The 18,983-nt window shown below is 44.8% G+C and overlaps 2 protein-coding genes across 4 annotated transcripts in view; one reads left to right on the top strand and one right to left on the bottom strand.

The window, feature by feature from the left end:
* DRAM2 (DNA damage regulated autophagy modulator 2) overlaps positions 1-5,960 on the top strand; it is a 30,501-nt gene extending 24,541 nt beyond the window's left edge. The window contains exon 9 of the mRNA XM_072918901.1: positions 194-5,960. Coding sequence (XP_072775002.1) covers positions 194-259 — 66 coding nt within the window. The 3' untranslated portion in view covers positions 260-5,960. The remainder of the gene's footprint in view (positions 1-193) is intronic.
* Positions 1,389-12,789, bottom strand: LRIF1 (ligand dependent nuclear receptor interacting factor 1). Of its 3 annotated transcripts, none has more exons than XM_032753120.3 (5): positions 12,641-12,754; positions 9,062-9,132; positions 5,454-6,978; positions 3,803-4,081; positions 1,389-2,585 (listed from the first exon to the last, which is right to left on the bottom strand). In XM_032753120.3, exons 3-5 carry the CDS (start codon positions 6,963-6,965, stop codon positions 2,118-2,120), a joined length of 2,259 nt encoding a protein of 752 aa, XP_032609011.3. In that variant the 5' UTR covers positions 6,966-6,978; positions 9,062-9,132; positions 12,641-12,754; the 3' UTR covers positions 1,389-2,117. The 3 variants fall into 3 exon arrangements, with proteins under 3 accessions (XP_032609011.3, XP_032609009.3, XP_030147992.4); XM_032753118.3 differs by lacking the exon at positions 12,641-12,754 and adding an exon at positions 9,984-10,140; XM_030292132.4 differs by lacking the exon at positions 9,062-9,132 and having other exon boundaries at positions 12,641-12,789.
* Between the last annotated feature and the right edge of the window lie 6,194 nt (positions 12,790-18,983).

The raw sequence follows: 18,983 nt of genomic DNA, 5'->3' as shown, positions 1-18,983 counted from the left end.
CAACCCCTAGCAGGCTTGGGATGGACAGGAATTTGGGGATGGACAAGAAACCGGGAAGAAACACAGCCAGGACAGTCTTCCCAGACTGATCAAAGGCATATTCCATGCCACAGAAGACCATGCTCAGCAAATAAAAGCTTCATAAAAGCAGGAGGATGGAAGGACATTTCTGGTCAATGTATTTGTCTTCCAGGTGAATACTGTGCACAGCGAGACCCCAGAAATGGCCAATCTTCTGCCTGCTGACAGGACGTGGTGACTGAATTCCTGATTTTACTTTTTGTGCAAGCAGCTTTTGCCTGACCTGTTGAACGCCTTTATCGCCACCCACAATTCCATTCTTCCATTTTCCCACATGCCACAGGAGGGGAGTGAGTGGAGCAGTTGGGTGTCTGGGAGTTGGCCAAAGCCAATTCTGTCCCGAAACACCCATTCCATACACAGCGAGCCCATGGATACCATACTACCATCCTGACTTGCTTGTTCCACTACACTTCCCTCCTAGCAAGTAATCTCAATCACTGCAGAGTTTATTTCCATTATTCACCTGCCCTCCTCACCCACCGCTGTGCATCTGGTCCATCACCTTGGTCTAGCTTAAGCTCTCCCCATTCCTGTAAGTGTCGCCGGCCAGGCTGGATGGGGCTCAGAGCAAGGTGGGATAGTGGAAGGTGTTCCTGCCCATGGCATGGGGTAGAATGAGATGAGCTTTAAGATCCCTTACACCCCAAACCCTTCTCTGATTCTGTGATTCTTCAGAGCAGGAACTTCTTTTTTCTTGTATTGTAAAAACCTTTCCCACCTCTCCAATCCACTGGATTTTTTCCCACTGTGAAAACTTAAATAAATAAGGAATATGGGACTAAACTCTCCAAGAAACATCCATCCTCCACCAAAAACCTATAGATAAACTGGGCATCCATGGGATAAGAAATGAAAACCCTGCAGATGAAAATTTAATTAAACAACGCAAGAATAAATACAAAATTAAGGACAGTAAAAAAAGCCTTCCGTGAACACAAATCTGCAGCGGAGCTCTGCCAGGATTGGTGATGTTTAACATAAATATAAACAGACAGGAACAAAACAACAACAAACTCTGCTGGCAAAAAAAAAAATTATTAATTGGTGAAATGGAAACTGAGAAACTGCAGAAGGAACCTGCAAGGATCAAAGATATGGACAACATAGGACAAGGAGAGGTGTCCCTACACATACAACAGAGCACAGTGGGGAAATACACAGCAAGTTCTACAAAAATTAGGATGCAGACAGTCTGAGGGCACATCCCCTCCTACAAGGCAAACTAAGGTACTGTAACTGAAGGTGGCAAGAGACATGTTCAAACAACAACAAATTAAAAGACACTCACTGAGGATTGCTGAAGATACCATCCAGGGATAAAGTAGTCTTTTAGTTTCAAGAAATTATTATTAACAGAATTCTGTTAAAAAAAAATACATCCCAGCCTTCCAAAACAACCCCACAACCAAATGTCCACATTGCACAGCTGGCCATGGCCTTATAAAGGCTCACAATAATGACAGAGAGAGACATGAATCCAAACAACTGTCACAGGGCTCCTCCTGCCTCTGTCTTCACATCTGCAAGAGGTTTTCTATAAACATCTACACTGTTACTGTCTGAAGTCTAATTCCCAGATTCTTTAAATAGCATTTATTAACCACCGACTGTTGACCTCTTCTGAAAATTAACAGCTCTCAGGCATTCATCAAAGTTCTCATGCACATGAGAAAAACAAACAAAAAAGTATCTACAACTAGGGTTTGCAGCTCTAAGAGCCAGGCTGCGGAATTCGAAAGGGGAAAGTTTATTTGCTGAGACTAATACAGAACCCCTTCAATTCAAAATATGGGGAATATGCTAGTAAAGATGCCCTTTGTCTGTACTCTTGCATCACGTCCCAGAAGTAGAATTTGATGGTCCAAGTCCCTTATTTCTGGCATTTAACAAAAACCTACACTTCTCTAAATACACACACACTTAAACTTCATCTAGTTCTTCCATCTACTAGAAATACTCATTTAAGCATGGGATTTCCTCTTGAAGTCACTGAAGAGGTGATGCAAGAAGTTGGGATCCCCAGGGCAGGCGCCTCAGCTCTGATGCATTTCCCGGCGCATTTCCTCCAGCGCTGCGTTCTGCTGCCGCAGGGCCTGCTTCAGTCGCTTGATTTTTTCATCCCGTATTGTCTCATCCAAGTCTGGGGGAGCCATTGGGAAAGCATCATCTCGGAAAGAACCTTCCAGAATTGAAGTATCCTCTTCAGAAGTCACTAAAACTGAAATTTCTGGGTGCGTAGTGTCACTGTATTGGGGGAATGTGTCTTGCTCCAAATCCCTCTCTGGGGACACTCCAACAAAGCCAGTGGGAACACTTGGCTGTGGTGAGGCTGGTGCAGGTGAAACAGTTCTGTTAAGTGCACTGGAACTTGAGCTGGTGATCTCTAAACTGGGACTTGTGGCTGATTTGATCGAAGTTCTCTTCCTCTTGCCACTGTGTGACAAAGGTGAGGATTTTATTTTCCTTTTCCTAATCAAATCCTCTTCCAGATCCAGAATTATCTGCACAGTTAGAAACAGACAAAATTCACTTCCGTTAAACTCAGCATCAGTTACATTATAACACCAAGTTCTCTGAGCACAAATTACAAATTCTTTGTTGCAAGGTTGGAACTGCCTGGAAGAAGTTTCTTTCAGCAAAAGAACAAACATATTTTTGTGTTTGGTGTTTTTCTAGCAAAGATTCCCAGTTAACAATTCCAGACACTGAAATCCTTCCTTAGTCAATGCTGCATGTCTGCCTTTCCTGGCCATGTCCATCATCTCCTGTGGCTGTTTAAGTTAACACTACTGCAAGACAAGAACTTTCTAATTTAATGGGAAAAGTCAGCGTAGAATTCTTCATGTCTACATTTCCAAAACCTCAATCTGAGGAGTAATGTCCATTATAAGACTAAATTCCTCATAGATGTTTTATTATTGAATCGTGGAATCACATCCTGGTTTGCGTTCCGAGACCTTAAATCCCATTCCATTCCACCCCCTGCCATGGGCAAGCACACCTTCCATCAGACCAGGTTGCTCCAAGCTCCATCCAAGCTGGTCTTGGACACTTCTAAGGGATGAGTTAATGCTAATGTTAATGTTAAGAGCAGCCATGGATCTGCTCAATTATTAGCACAAAATTAGTAAACCTGAGGAAGTCTTTGACTGAGTTCTGTACAATCACACAGAAGAAAATGTAGCTGAACAGAAATACTTAGATGGGTAAAATCCTTTCCATGCATTAACATGGAAATTCTTCCTTCCAGAAGTACTCAACCGATGACTAAGTTTGTAACAACATTTGTAATTCTAAAGATTGCACAGATCCAGAAGTAAATTCTTTTATTTTCAAGTAAACCATTCCTCTGCCTGTACCCACTGCATTGCTAGACAAACATAACCATCTGCAGAGGCTTAAATATAAATAAGGATCCCAAGATCAGGTCCCTATTCCAACAAGGACCATCACCATAGTAGTAGGGACAGTCTTCTCAAAAGCATTTGTTGTTCAAGTTTCCTCTAGCAGAACCCAAAATTGAGAATAAAAATTCCTAGAAGGTACTTGAGTCACAGAAATCTCAAACAAGTTCTAGGAACAATTCCCATAAAGATCCAAACAACTCCTGACTCTCCTGGTGAATCTAGAGGTGGGAGGCTCCAAACACCCCCAGCTCCATACTGACTAAACATATGCTGCCTTCTGAGTGTGTTGAGCACTGAAAAATCCCAAGTACCTTTTCTTCTTTAACATATTCTTGATGATGACTGATTACTTCCACATCCAATGAGGATGAACTGCAAGACTCATTTTTCTTTTCCAAGCTGTCACTGGAACAAACCCTTTCGTCTGGATTCTCACATGAGGCCCTTAATGGTACTCTTGTAAGGTAAACTCTCTCCTCCTTAAAGAGACCAAATTTTTTCCTTAATTCCAAGTATTGTCTCCAGTGTCGGTGCTCTTGGTGTTTGATTTGAATAATCTTTCCTGGTGAATCCATCTTTACACATTTGATCTGAAATACAGAAACAGTGAAAGAGCCATCAATCACTCTCTCACTATATATATCTATAAATAGATAACATATATTGATATACAAAAAGTAGGTACTAGAAAGACAGGTGAGCATTTATTTTGTCTGCCATTCTTCAAGAAGACACATTTAACACAGGTAACATTTGACAAGGATAAGGCGATTTTGATAAGTTATATGCCAATTATCATAGGTTTAACACTCGTTATTTAACACCCCAAGTACATTGTGGAACATCCTGAAAATGTACAGGCCAACCAGACACCACAGAAATAAAAGAAGTAACAACAGAATCACTTGTTCTACCCTTTCAAAGTACCAAAGAAAGAGGAGGGGAGAGCAGGTAGTGTCTTTACTCTGCAATCCAGGGCTTTGCAAATTTAGGGACAAGAACACCAAATTTGCTGAGCTATTTCTCACCAAAGCTAAAGCAAATGCAAATGCTGAGACTCCACTCCACACAGCACTGAAGTAAATAAATGGTGTTTCAACCATTTTTCAGGTGACAAAACATCAAAAAACTAAGTCTTAGAGTCTGTTTCAACAATTAAATGTCTAAAATTTGCAAAAATACATTTTGATGTCATTTATGTTCTTCCTGGACAACACAAACAGATTTCAGATTTTTTTTTTCTTTGGAGACAAATTCATTCTGGCCTCTGGAGCTACTAAAAACATGACCCCCCCAGTCCTGTGTGGAAAGTTAGGAGATTGAAGGTTTACAACTTTTAATGTATTTTCAACATTATGACCTTAAAAGAATATGTCAATGCAGTCATTAAAGATCTCAAGAGTTCCTTCTGCCTGGCATGGACCCAGGAGCGAAGGAGGTGGACCCTCCCCACCAGGGCAGGGGAGGAAGGAAACAGCTCCAGGCCATGGCTGTCAGAGCAAGGGGAGGTAGGAGCTGACAGTGCCGCGCCAGAGCTGTCTCTGGAGGACAAATTCTGCTCTTCCAACTTATTTTCCTCTTGTGAAGCCACAAACTCATCCTTCTCTACCCTACACCACCCCTACAGCCCTAAGGTTGTGCTGTAAGCATGTGGCATCAACATCTAAGAGCTCAAACCATGAACAGCCTCCCTGGCGTTCAGTTATTGCCTACCATTTATCTTGGGAAGAAATCAAAAGCCATCTTTCCTCTGCCCCTTTCTTTTCTATGCATTTCTCATTTGCACAGTGCACAATTATTGGGGAAAAGGCCATTTACTGACTAGAACCAACCTTAGAACAGCATTTCCAGGATACCTGGTTACAAAAATGCGTGAACTCATCACAAGTCATTTTATCCACCTAAAACCAGGACCACAGAACTACTGACCAGACACTGATCAGCATGCTTATGATTTATTACCTTTGGCCAGTCTTCACTGACAGCACATTCCTGCTTAGCCTGAAGTAACACAGCCCCTGCTGCTCTTGGGGAATGACTCATGTCTTTGCCAGTTTGCCACACACTTTCCTGCATCCCTACTGCTGGAACTGGGATCACTTCACTGCAAGAAATGCTCTTGGTGACGGGCAAACTCTGTTTTTGGATTACAGTGGGATCCTCCTGATTAGCACTCGGTGTCAGCAGAGCTGCAGGTGTGGATTTTAAGTCGTTTCTTAAGCTAACTGGTGATGAATTTTTGGAAACTGTACATGGTTTTGGGTCTTTCTGAGACAGCACCACTCCTTTGCTTTTTGACAACACCAGATTCACCACTTTGCTGGTTATTTTATTGACTTCAGTAGAATCAATTTGCTTGGGTGTCTCCTTTTTAAATAAAGCATCAGAAGAGGAAGATGTCTGCTTGTCAGCCTGGGCTGACAGAACATCAGAGCCTCTTTTGGTCAATAAATAGACTTTCCCATTGTACATGACCAGAGCATTATCTTTTAAAGGTGTGATTTTGGTTTGGCTTCCACCAGGACCATTAGAACAGAGTGGCAAAATATTTGCAGGGTTAACTTCTACATTCTTTGTGTCTGACAAAGTTTTCAGGATCTTGGAAGCCACATTATTTGAAGACTTTACAGGGATAAGACAAGCTGCTGAGAGCGAGGCAGTTTCTTGCACAATCCATTTCAAGGGAGTCTGCTGGCACTGCTGCCCCTTGGATGTGACTGGTTCGGGAGAAGAACCAGATCCCTTTTGGGCAGCTGTCACTATCAGTGTCTTTGAAACTTCTGTGGCAGGTTTGGGACAAAAGCTCTGCAAGCGCTTGGGCAGGACTTGGGAGGTTTTCACTGTGTTCACGGGTGACACGTAAATCACTGTTGGTGTTTTTGTACTCTCAGCCCCTCCAGACACATTGGTGGCTGCAGCTGCCAGGATTTTTTGCTGTATTGCAGTTGGCAAAAGAGACGCTGGGACAGATTTCACTTCTGCATCAGCTGGAATCTGGAGGTGGTGTCCAGAGGGCAGCACTGGAGACTTGACAGTCACTGGGAGGGGTTTGGTGTTCACCACCATGTAGGTTGTGCTGTTCTGGTGAGAGGAGCTTGTGATGGCCACGTTCTGCAAGGACACTCCATCCATGGGCACAGAGCTGCTCTGGGCATTGGCAGGTGCACTTGGAATCAAGCTTTCCTTTTCAGAACCCACCCTAGCACTTTCCTGCTTGTCTAATGTCCTTGTGAGAATAATCTCTCCAGGATTAGAAGGCTGAAAAATCGGTATCTTAACAGATGAAGGTGCAGCAGTATTGCCAATCTGTGTCTTAAAATTAAGATGGACTGGGCTAGAAACATCTGCGTTAGAATTATTTGGCATGGCTGGAGACTGAACTATTGGCACAAAGCTTCCAGAAGTTTTAGAAATGGGAAGCAATTTCAGAAGGTTTTTTCCATCTGGTCCCGTTGTCTGAATGACTCGGTACATACAGCCTGCAATGCTTAACAAAGAAAAGGGAAAACAGAGAAAAATGAAAGGCAGTGTAAGTGAATAAGCATAGGTACTTTAATTCACGAGCATCGGTGAACTCTACACCCAGGGCTGAAGTAGATTAACTCCTGGAAATGCCTGAGTTAATCTTCAGGAGCTTCCTACTGACCTACCCAAGTTTCCATTTCAGACCACCTCAGACTGTCCAAAAATAGTGTCCAACTTCAATACTCCAGAGTAGCAAGAAATGGCATCTTTTTCAGATTAAAAGTAAGTTAAAACAGCCCAGGAAATACCTCACATTACCTCTGCTTCCCCTCATGAGGCCTTTCATTTTGAAAATGAAACCACTACCTCCCGATTTCCCAGAGAAACCATATTTTTCCTTTTCCCACCTCCCTGTTACCATTTATATCCTTCCTGAGTGCTATGAACTATGAATTTCAGGAACATTTCAGGAAAATACAGGCAGAGTAGTTGCATGGCAAGATGGAAGCAGAAATTACTTCAGACACAACAAAGGAATTTGGAAGCAAATGCGTTTAACTTGTGGAACAAGTGGCTCCTGTGCCTCCCTCACACCTGCCTGGCCATTCTTGATACAGACCACAGAGGTGGTTCACCCTCAAAGAGATGGAAAACCCTCAAATACTACTGGGTTGTAAACATTTTTGAGAACAGAAGTCTAAGTCTGGGAATGAAAAGGCTTCAAGACCAAGGAGGAACACATGGAAACAGCACTAGAGACATCTGAAAGAGAAAACGGAGATTTCTTGCAGGTAAAGGTAAGAACTCCCTAAGAGACCGACAGATCTTGTCAAAACACAAGTTAGTTGTGACTGTTCCAAATGCCAAGGTTTTCTGAGTCCATGGCAAGACAAAGAAAATTTTCTACTGCAGGGGAGTTTGCCCAAAGCAGGCTCTTCTGCAAACAGCTCCTGGACTCTGAGCAGAGCAATCTACTGCCCAAAGCACTGCAGAGAACGTGTGGGCAAACAGAGCTGCCCTCACTGGAATAAAGAGACCAAATTACTGGAAGTTATTTCCTGACAGCAGATCCACAGCGATCAAAAGGTAGAGCTGCCAACTCCACCTGGAGTCACCAAGTGCACCACCTCCATCCCATCGACCTCCTACATCAATAAATGCCTTGGGAAGACGAACATGGGCGTAGTTCCCAGTCCCATCCCAATGATATCAGTGCTGTGTTCTGTTTTCAGTCAGGTAGTTTTGAAACCAGCATTTTTTCTGTCTTTTCAGGCTTCTGACTCAGCTTGCAGCAGTGCCTGGGAGAGCTCTGTCCTGCACCCCACCACTGTGTCTGTTCAAGAGTCAGCCAGTCTTTGCCTTTTGCCATCAAGTAGGAAGTCACAGGAATGCTCTTCACTCCCAAAGCTGGGCAGTTGCTGCTGGAGGGTCCCATTCCCCTTGGGACTGACACAAACACCCCACTACTGTCTGCCCAACACACAAAGGCATCAGGGACGCAGAGCTTTCTTTGCTATGACCTTGGAATTAACTCCCATACCTAGTATTTTGGTAAAATGCCTCATTTCTGGTCACAATGTGTGAAAATTGAGATTTTTACATGAGGTATCAGTGCAGTGGGCAGGAAATTCTGCAGTACTTTTGTTTTTAAGGTACTGAAAATTAAAATATGGGCAATATATCACACAGTTCCTAATGGAAGCTGTCATTGAAGGGCTTAGGAGCACAATGGAATTGGATGCTATGGAATCAGAAATGAGACTTGAGATGGGCTACCACTGACAGGTAACAATCCAACAGAAAACAGTTTTGCTTAAACGAAGAGGAAGTAGAAACATTTGTGTGTTTGAACATAATTAAAGCAGAGAAAAAAGACTTTTGGAGAACTTTAAACCTTCTAGCACTACTGACAATGCAAATGAGGAACAGCAGCAGCTCCTGGACCACACTTTGTCTGTTCTGTGCTTTGAATCTCTCAACACTTCTTTCATAACTTCATGATCTACAGCCTCAACTTTGCTTCTACATATAAGAAGTAAAGGCAAATTCAGAAGGATTTTTTCAGCAAGTCCCACAAAGTGCTGAACAGAGAAACAGGCACTTACCTACACCCCCAACTAACTAGGGCTGCAAACTGGCACCAAGAAGAACCCTCCAAAGAGGCATGTTCCTCCACCTGTCAAAGCAAGGGGACACTTCTAACTTTTGGGCAAGAGGAGGGGGAGCAGATCAGAGGGAGAGGAAGCAAGAGAAACAGGGAGAGATGAGCTGATAATATATTTGCATCACTGTGTTCTTCTGCCAGTTTCCAGAACTCACCTCCGCATTCACCTCCACCTAATGGACTTAAAACCTGGTTTTGACTGTGCAACAGAGACTTTAAAAGTAGACTGGGAGAAAAATCACCAGTAAAAAAAATCTCATTTCCCTGAATTTCAGATCATTCTGCTTTGAATGATTACAGATGGCAACTGTAGCTTTTTATCTCCATGAAAAAGAGCAAGACGCCCCAAAATCATAATTCTTTACAAAATAGCATTCTTTGACTTGAAATAAGTATCAGCTGTTTACATGTTTGGAGAATGACAAAATGCTAAAGGATAGGCAAGAGAGAAGAGAAGTCCAATAAGATATTGAGAAGTAGAATGCACACATATTTACTCAAATGACAGAGGAGAGAAAGAATCACGGCAAATCTTTTTACTTCTCTAAGTTGAAAAAGCTTCATTGCAACAAATTCACATCATAAAGCCTTTCCCAGGTGAAGTTTCATGTTACCAGAATAAAAAAAAGCACTGTCCCCATACATTTCTGAGTGATGAAGAAGAGAGTTAGAAGTTGTTTTGCTTCAGTCTTCAAGGTCACTGCTTCCTTGAATTAATGAATCTTTAAGAATGTCTTAAGTAGAATGAAAAAAACTCCCTCAGTATTCCCTTTTTAGGGTGTCAGAATAATTTGGTTAAAGAACAGGCTAATTTCTTTTCCTAGCGGGAAAAAAAAAAAAAAAAAAAGAAATCTGTATCATACCAGGTTGTCCTTGGGGACTTCTCCCATAGTTATTGGGGTAGAGTTTTCTTTCTCCTCTTCATGCTCCTTCACTTCCAACCCCGTAAGAATAGATCTCCTCAAGTCTCATATACAAACACTCAGAAATAATTGTGTTGTTATGATACTTTAGAAAGGCCTAAGGCAGATTCATGAACAAACCTTGAAGGAAATAAACTCACAGAAGACCAAAAAAAGGTGGCCTGGAAAAAAATCTTATTTAACATCACCAGAGAAATTATCAAATTCAATAAAAAAAATCAAATAAAATTCTGTGACATTCACAGAGGGACCTGTTAACCAGATCACATTTTTTTTGCCCAAAAAGGAGATTTCTTTTGGAGAACAGTCTGTGTGTGGCAACACCAACACCTCCCTATGAATGTGGCATTAAGGAAGGCAAGAAAGCAGAGAGAACAGAAAGAAACTGGGAGAGTTATTTCTTTAATTACTTATTTCAAAACAGAAAAAATAAAAATAATAATCTACATTTCCTTCAGTTCACCAGAATTCCTGTTTTCTTAACCAGACACACCAGTTTTACTGTCCAAACTTCTCTCTCTGTTCATTACTCTCAGTAAGCAGCACAAAACACAAAATACTGAGTATTCAAACGTTCACCTTCTGTCCTTTATGCTTGCATTAACAAAACCACCCTTGGAATATTTTCAGGAAATAGGAATATTTATTTCTGCCAAATAAATTCATTCACCAAATCCAATGCAAACACCAGCACATGATTCCCACACAAATCCTGACAGTGCCATTAAAAAATACATCAGTCGAGACCAAAGACACAGATTGGCTCAATTTTCCTGCAAAGTTGTCAGAAGGAACAATGAGCTACTTTTCCATCTACCTTCACTCCCAACTGTTCTTCTAGGCACAACTTTCATCTACAAATGTGAATAAATAACCAGGGATTATTGGCCACTCCAGAGAACCAAAAGAATTTATTTTAATGGGTTCAGTTGGATCCAGGAAGTAGCAAAGTAACTATTTCTTGTCAATTGGAAACGTGCACCCAGGGACAAAATAAAATTAATTGATGATTGTAGTTGATACATATTTATTTGATACAGCTGCATTCATTCCATGGGTTATTTGAAAACTATAATAAAATAATAATTGTAATGATGATAATAAATATATAGTAACCTATAATCTAGATAATATACAATAATCATCATTATTATCATTATCATCATCTAAAGGAAATAAAGAAATTGATGTTGAATTTGGAGGAATTCTGACCAGAATTTCAGTTCAAGCCATCTCATGATCTGAGGTTTTATCCTAAACCAGAAGCTTTCCATAGTGGCAGAAAAAAAACCCTTTCTGTTTGACAGTAATTGTTTCTGGGAACTCTTTTCACCCACTATGTAATATTCCCTGGAGTAGAGATAATTGTGGACATGCAAACTGCCAGGAAATACACCCTATGCTCTACTATCAACCACAGCTCTCCTGATCCATGACTGAATCCTCCTCCGCCAGAAAACCTCTGGTAGAATCTGTGACCATCACAAACACCCAACGTGGATCTCACGGCAGCCTCGGGATTCAGAAATCACCCAGAACTCATCCCTGAATACACAAAGCCCCCTGAGAACTCCTGAGAGACAAGGAAAGGCATCGGGAGCCAAACCATGGCTGGAGCCGCTGGGCCTGCTGAGCTCCCCAGCGTGAATGAAAGCACAGAGAGCTGGGCAGCCCGGAGAATTCCCTCAGCACCATTCTGGAGAATTCCCTCGGCACCATTCCAGCCAGGACAGCCCAGCACTGAGGGACCTGATCAGTGAAACCAACCCAGAGCATCCAGGGCAGGGAACGGAGCTGGGAAGGGACTGGAGCCCCAGGAGCGGCTGAGGGAGCTGGGAGGGCTCAGCCTGGAGAAAAGGAGGGTCAGGGGGACCCTGTGGCTCTGCACAGCTCCTGACAGGAGGGGACAGCCGGGCTCTGCTCCCTGGGAACAGGGACAGGAGGAGAGGGAATGGCCAGGGAAGGTTCAGATTGGATACTGGGGAAAATTTCTTCAAGGAAAGGGTGGCCAAGCATCGCAAAAGGCTTCTCAAGGCGGAGAAGTGATGGAGTAACCATCCGTGGAAGTGTTAAAACAGTGAATGAGACACCTGCGGACATGGGTTTGTGGTGAATGCGGCAGTGCTGGGGGAATCGTTGGACTCAACTGATCTTTAAGAGCTTTTCCAACGGAAATAATTCCGCGAAAGGTTTAATTCCTCTCCCCCTTTCCCGGCAACCTCCAGCACACACCACCCTCACCGCGATGTGGCCGCAGTGACAACAAGCACCAACAGCCCCCGACGGCAGAACACAACCAAAACACGAGCGGCGTCAAGGCGGGGACGGCACCGCACGCGGGACAGAGCGGGACCGCCCCCAGGCCGGAACGGGAGCGGGAACAGGCGAGGAAAAAGGGAGGGGAGAAGGAAAAGGACAAGCAAAGGATGGGATAGAAAGGGATAAGAAATAGATGAGAAAGGAAGAGATAATAAAGGAATAGAGAAGGGAACGAACAGGACGACGCCTCCCGGCCGCCCCCCGCGCGTCCCGCAGGAGCCACCACCGCCCCCGCTCTCCCGTTTCCGCCCGCGGGTCCCGGCGGGGCGGGACCGTACCTGGCGGGGCGTCCCTGCGAGCCGGACCCGCGGGCCCGCCCGCGCTCACAGCCGCCGCTCGGCGCTCCGCGACATGGCGGGGCTGCCCCGCCGCGGCTCCGCATGCGCGCCACCGCCGCCCGCCCCGCCCCGCCCCGCCCCGCCGCTTCCGGGACGCGGCTTCCGGGAACCGGCGCCGCCCGGCGGCCACGAGCGGCACCGCGGGGCCGGAACTTCCGGTGCGGGCGGAAACGGGCGGAACCGGCACCGGTACCGAACGGGCACCGGCATCGACGGCTCGGGCGGCCGAGAGCCGCGGGCGGGCCACGGCACAGCGCCGCTGAGCGCGGGCGAGCGTCCACGTGGGCAATTTGCATATGCAAATCTGTGTAATAACATATGCGAGGCAGGCGTCTGTCAGAGAGAGTGGGGTGAATATATTACACACGTGTGTTGCCAGTGAGCTTTATGTGTAATATATATTATGTAATATATAAAATTAATAATAAAATAGCTCATCTAATACTATAACGATATAGCTGTATAATAATTAATCGTGGTAAAATAATAACTTGAAATAAAAGTAATAAATAATGAAATTTATAATCAAATATAATGAAAATTTATCATTATGCTCTTACATTTTATATAATCTGTACTATAGATTACATTAAGTAAATAGATTTTTGTATTATACAGATGCTATGAAAAGGACATCTGAGGCTGCACAGGCTACAGATATACATGTGTACATAAAAGGAGACACAGTGAGGCTGTGATATATATACCCCCTCTCAAGAAGGACTCAAAGGGTTGGCTGTGCATTTGTGAACAAAACAGAACAAAAAAATCTAATTTACATAAGAGGCTGCACTGTGCTAGCATGAAAGGAAGTGGATTGGGCTCCCTTGTTCTCTTTTTCCTCTCTTTCACTTTCACTTTGTCTCACAAGCCCTGCTCCGGGAACAAGGTGGGATCTAAGGACTAGTGGGACTCTGCTCTTGTTCTCTTCCTCACCCTTTTCTGTCTTTATTTCAAAGAACCACAGAATATCTTGTGTTGGAAGGGACCCACAAGGAAAGTCCAACCCCCGACCTGCACAGACACCCCAACAATCCCACCCTGTGCATCTCTGAGAGCGCTGTCCAAACACTCCTGGAGCTCTGGCAGCCTCGGGGCTGTGCCCACTCCCTGGGGAGCCTGGGCAGTGCCAGCACCTCTGGGGGAAGGACCTTTCCCTGATACGCAATCTAAACCTCCGCTGACACTCCAGGATCCAGCCATTCCCTCTGGTCCTGTCCCTAGTCACCGCAGAGAAGAGGTCAGTACTTGCCTCTTCCCTTCACATGGAAATTGTAACTGTGATTAGTCTCCTGTCAGTCTCCTCCAGCTGAACAGAGCAGGTGCCCTCACCTGCTCCTCATATGTCTTCCCCTCAAAGCTCTTTACCATCTTTGTTTCCCTCCTTTGGATGCTCTCCAACAGCTTAATGTCTTTTTTATCTTGTGGTGGCCAAAACTGCCCCAGCACTCAAGGTGAGGATGCCTCAGCCCAGAGCAGAGCAGGACAATCCCCTCTGTGCCCAGCCATCAATGCTGGGCCTGATGCCTCCCAGGACAGGGCTATCCCTCCTGGCTGCCAGGGCACTGCTGGCTCAGATCCAGCTGGCCATTGACCAGGACTCCTGGGTCCCTTTCCAGGCGCTGCTTTCCAGCCTCTCATTCCCCATTCTGTCCGTACATCCAGGTTTGCCCCATCCCAGGTGCAGAATCCAGCACTTTCCCTTGTTTAACTTCATACGTTTGGTGATTGCCCACCTCCAAGTTGTTGAGGTCTATCTATAGGGCCTCCCTGCCTTCAGGGGAGTCAACAGCTCCTTCCCAGGTTTGTATAATCTGTGAATTTGCTCAGTATCCCTTCCAGTCCTGCATCCAAGTCATTTATGAAGGTGTTGAAGAGCACAGAGCTAAGGGTGGAAACCTGTAGAACCCCACTAGTAACAGGACCCCGTGAATGCCAGCCTGGTCAGGCAGAGAGAAACAGCAATTGTTTCTCACAGTGGCTTGTGAGAATTTTTAGGGAGTTGTAGGAATGTGATAACTTAGTAAAAACAATTTGCAGGTGGTGTTTTTCCACCTTGTTTTTCTGTTCTTCTCAAGCACAGTGTGTGAGAAAGATGTTTTTATTAGCTAGCCAATCAAGTAGAATGTATCATATCGGTCTATATAAGCCAGAGAATCCTTTGTATTAAAAACTTCTTTTTTTCCTCTTGCAATTTGGTCTCTCATCTGTTCTTGTGTCATACTTGGAGCAAAGGTGACAGGTCCCCAGTCTGATGTTATCTCAGTTATTGTTACCCTTTGTGCCTGACCCATCAGCCAGTTGCTCACCCATTCCATGATGTTTTTATCCAGTTGTGGGCTGCTGGATATTTTTTCCAGAAGGATCCTGGGAGAGACAGTATTGAAAACTTTATTGAAATCCAAAAAGATTCCATCAACTGGCTTTCCTGGGTCAACCAGGTGAGTCACCTTGTCATGAAAGGAAATCAGATTTGATAAGCAGGACTTTCATTTCATGAAGGTGGCTGTGACCAATGACTGTGTCATCCTTCAGGTATATTTTCCATACCTCCCACAGTAACCTTCTCCATAACTTTACCAGGCACTGAAGTGACACTGGCAGGTCTGTAGTTTTCAGGGTGCTCTGGAGTTGCTCCCTTGCTTTGCCTGGGAAAAGCATGGTTTTCACATTCCATTGCTCTGTATGGAAGTTTGATGTGGGGGTTGAGAGATTGAGTAGTGGTACCGTGGCTTGTGAGCTCCTCTGAGGAGTTTGTTGTGGGAGTTGACAACTCATTGAAGAGAACTGCACAAAATTAAGGGCTTTTAGCCACCACTACTGCAGAAATGCATTGTAAATATTCAAGAGCTTGTTGGTCAACATCTTTGGAGTCCAGACTCTAGACTCAGCTGGCTGGTTGCTGGAGTTGAGGCAACGATACAGTAAAAGCACAAGTGCTCCCTGACCTTTGTTCAGCCTGATGAGGATTTAAAATGAACTAACCAATGGGTCATGACATCCCGTAGCTCTCTCAGCAGCTTCTGGTGCTCCAGATCCTTCTCCAGCTCCATTCCCTGCCCTGGACATGCTCCAGCTCCTTGATGTTTCTCTTTCCAGGAGGGGCCCAGAACTGGACACAGCTTTACAGGTGCCTCATCAGAGCACCTCATTCTACTTAGTCAAAAGCTTTTTCTCCTATTTCCTTATTTTCCCACAGGGATCCTAATCCTAAAAAATTAACAAGGTTAGGTGTCTGACTGAATTGGAAATACAGCATCTGGCATGTTCTGGATGTCACCAGTCCAGGACAGACAGGTAAAGGTTTTGAGAATAAGTTTTTGCTATTTCCCAGGATCACTGTCTGCCACCAATATTTACTGCTGATCCTTTTAGCAAGAGGATGCCAGCTGGTGTCTTGGAAAATTCAAATTCATTCAGATTTGGGTAATTTTTGCTAAGTGTTTCAACTCTCTTTGAATTGGTGAAGTCCTCCAGACTCTGGAGGTCAATCTTTGCCTTCCTCATTTATGAGATGCGAGGCTAACAATTCCTCTCAGGTTTTTTTCATGGTCAGAAGTTTTCCTCATGTTGAATTCAAACACGTTGAGCAAGGTCTAACTCAGCTTCCTCTGAATTGCCAACCACAGAACCACAGGCTTCAAACAAACATTTTGGAGAAAAAAATATTCCAGCTAACTCTCTCCTGTCCTGCCTGTTCATTTGGCATCATTTGGGTTTGACTTTGAGGTCTGGTGTCAGCAGACACTTGTGTACAGAGCTGATTAGCTATTTATTTGGCAGATGTTGGTCCAGTCTGCTCTCAAAAGGATTGTTTGGCTCTTTGGTCTGCAATTTCAGCTGGAAAAGCAGCCAGACAGATGCATCCACTGCCTGTCAATAGGGATGCTGTGAATACTTGCTCTTGTCAAACTCAGTTCCACTGAGATATCACCAGATGGAAAATTGAGCTGTAACAGAACTAGTGTCAAAATTCATCTGGAGTCTTGAAAGCAACAAATGATGCTGAGTTAGATGTTACCATGTGCTCCCTATTCAATATGTGCTACGTCAATTATAAACTGGTTTACAGTTCTCAGTGCAATATTTAGGACAGCCCTACCTGTCCTACAAGGGCAGGGCTCCACCTCTTTGAGGACATATCTGAATTCATATTTTCCACCGTGTAAAGTAAATTTGTATCTATAAAGTTGTAAGACTGGCTAAATTCTCTGCCAGTTTGGCAGTTTGGAAAGGCAGAGTTGGCATTAGACATACAAACCCCTCATTTAGGATTTTTAAACTATAAAAACTGGTGGAGGACAACGTTACATGGGATATTGAGAAGACATTCTCCCTGTGAGGGTGGTGAGGCCCTGGCACAGGTTGCCCAGAGAAGCTGGGGCTGCCCCTGGATCCCTGGAAGTGTCCAAGGCCAGGCTGGACAGGGCTTGGAGCAACCTGGGATAGTGAAAGGTATCCCTGCCATGGCAGGAGGTGGAAACAAGATGGACTTTAGTGTCCCTTCCCACCCAAACTAGGCTGAGATTAGTTGATCCCCTTATTTTAATTAAAATTGGACTTTATGAGAATTTTACCTTCCACAAGAATTTTACATTCCACTTCTGATTTCTACACAATAAGTGGGTCTCAGGCTCTGCTCCCAGGGAACAGGGACAGGACAAGAAGGTTCAGTACTGAAAATGCAAGACTTTACAAGTTGCCCCATGGGAGATTTAGGCTGGATATTATGAAAAATTTATTTCTGGAAAGGGTGGTCAAGCCATGGCAAAGGTTGCCTGGGGAAGTGGTGGAGTCACCACTCATTAAAGTGTTCAAAAAGTGTGTGGATGTGGCATCTGCCTAGAGGACTTTTCCAACCTCAAGGATTCTGTGATTCCACGATTTTGCTTCTTTCAGAAACTTCTCCAATGCTACTTTGTCAGCCAGAAGCTGGCTGACACTGCACTTGCTGGTTTTTGCTCAAACACAGCTCCTACTCTCACAGCAGCTCCTTTGCAGGCCAAGTCCTGCTCCTTCCAACCACAGACCAGACCATGAAACTGTTTTGCAACAACAGAAGTCCCAAAGAGGCCTTGAAATGTTGGTGAGGCCCCGGCACAGGGTGCCCAGAGAAGCTGTGGCTGTCCCATTCCTGGAAGCGTCCAAGGCCAGGTTGGACGAGACTTGGAGTAACCTGGGCTAGTGGAAGGTGTCCCTGCCCACAGCAGGGGCTGGGACAGGATGAGCTTTAATGTCTCTTCCCACCCAAACCAGTCTGGGATTCCACCATTCTGCTGTACTACAGAGCCCCAGAACTCACTGAAGCTCAGACAGAAACTGCTACTTCGACGTAGAAACATTCAGGAAAAAAGACCAGCCCCTTTAGGGCTTGAAGGCAAAGGCTTGTGCCTTGAAACACAAGGCAGGAGACAGATCTGCGATCCTGGAGCCCCTGCACTGGGCCAGGCTGCAGACACAGAATCACAAACTAAACCAGGTTGGAAAAGACCTTTGAGATCATTGAATCCAATCTGTGACTTAACATGATCTTACCAACTAAGCCATGGTACTGAGTGCCTCATCAAGTCTTGTTTTAAACACCTCCAGGGATGATGAATCACCACTTGCCTGGGCAGCCCATTCCAACGCTGAACCACCCTTTCTCTGAATTTTTTTTCCTAATATCTAGCCTAAATTTCCCCTGGTGCAGCTTCAGGCTGTGACTTCTCATCCTGTCACTGGCCACCCAAGAGAAGAGACCCAACCCCATCTGACTACAACCACCTTTCAGGGTGGTCACTAGAGAGTGATAAGGTCCCCCCTGAATCTCCTTTTCTCCAGGCTAAACAACCCCAGCTCCCTCAGTCATTCCTCACAGGGCTTGTGTTCCAAGCCCTTCTGTTCCAAGCCCCAAGGGCCTTGTTGCCCTCCTTTGGACACATTCAAAGATCTCAATGTCCTTCCCAAACTTAGGGGCCAGAACTGGACACAGCACTCAAGGTGCAGCCTCACCAGTGCCGAGCAGAGGGGAAGAATGACCTCCCTGCTGCTGCTGGCCACACCATTCCTGAGGAGCCATTGGCCTTCTTGGCCACCTGGGCACACTGCTGGCTCACGTTCAGCTGGCTACTGACCAGTACCCTCAGGTCCCTTTCTGCCTGGGCACTGTCCAGCCACACCATCCCCATCCCCAACCTAGAGAATTGCAGGGGGTTATTATGGCCAAAATGCAGGAAATGGCACTTGGACTTAATAAAGTTCATCTTACTATCCTCTGCCCATCCATCCAACAGTTCCAGGT

This window comes from Taeniopygia guttata, chromosome 26 (assembly GCF_048771995.1).
Source record: "Taeniopygia guttata chromosome 26, bTaeGut7.mat, whole genome shotgun sequence".
NCBI classification, from domain to species: Eukaryota; Metazoa; Chordata; class Aves; order Passeriformes; family Estrildidae; genus Taeniopygia; species Taeniopygia guttata.
Note: the sequence above shows the minus strand (reverse complement) of the source record. Positions and strands in the feature narration are given on the sequence as shown.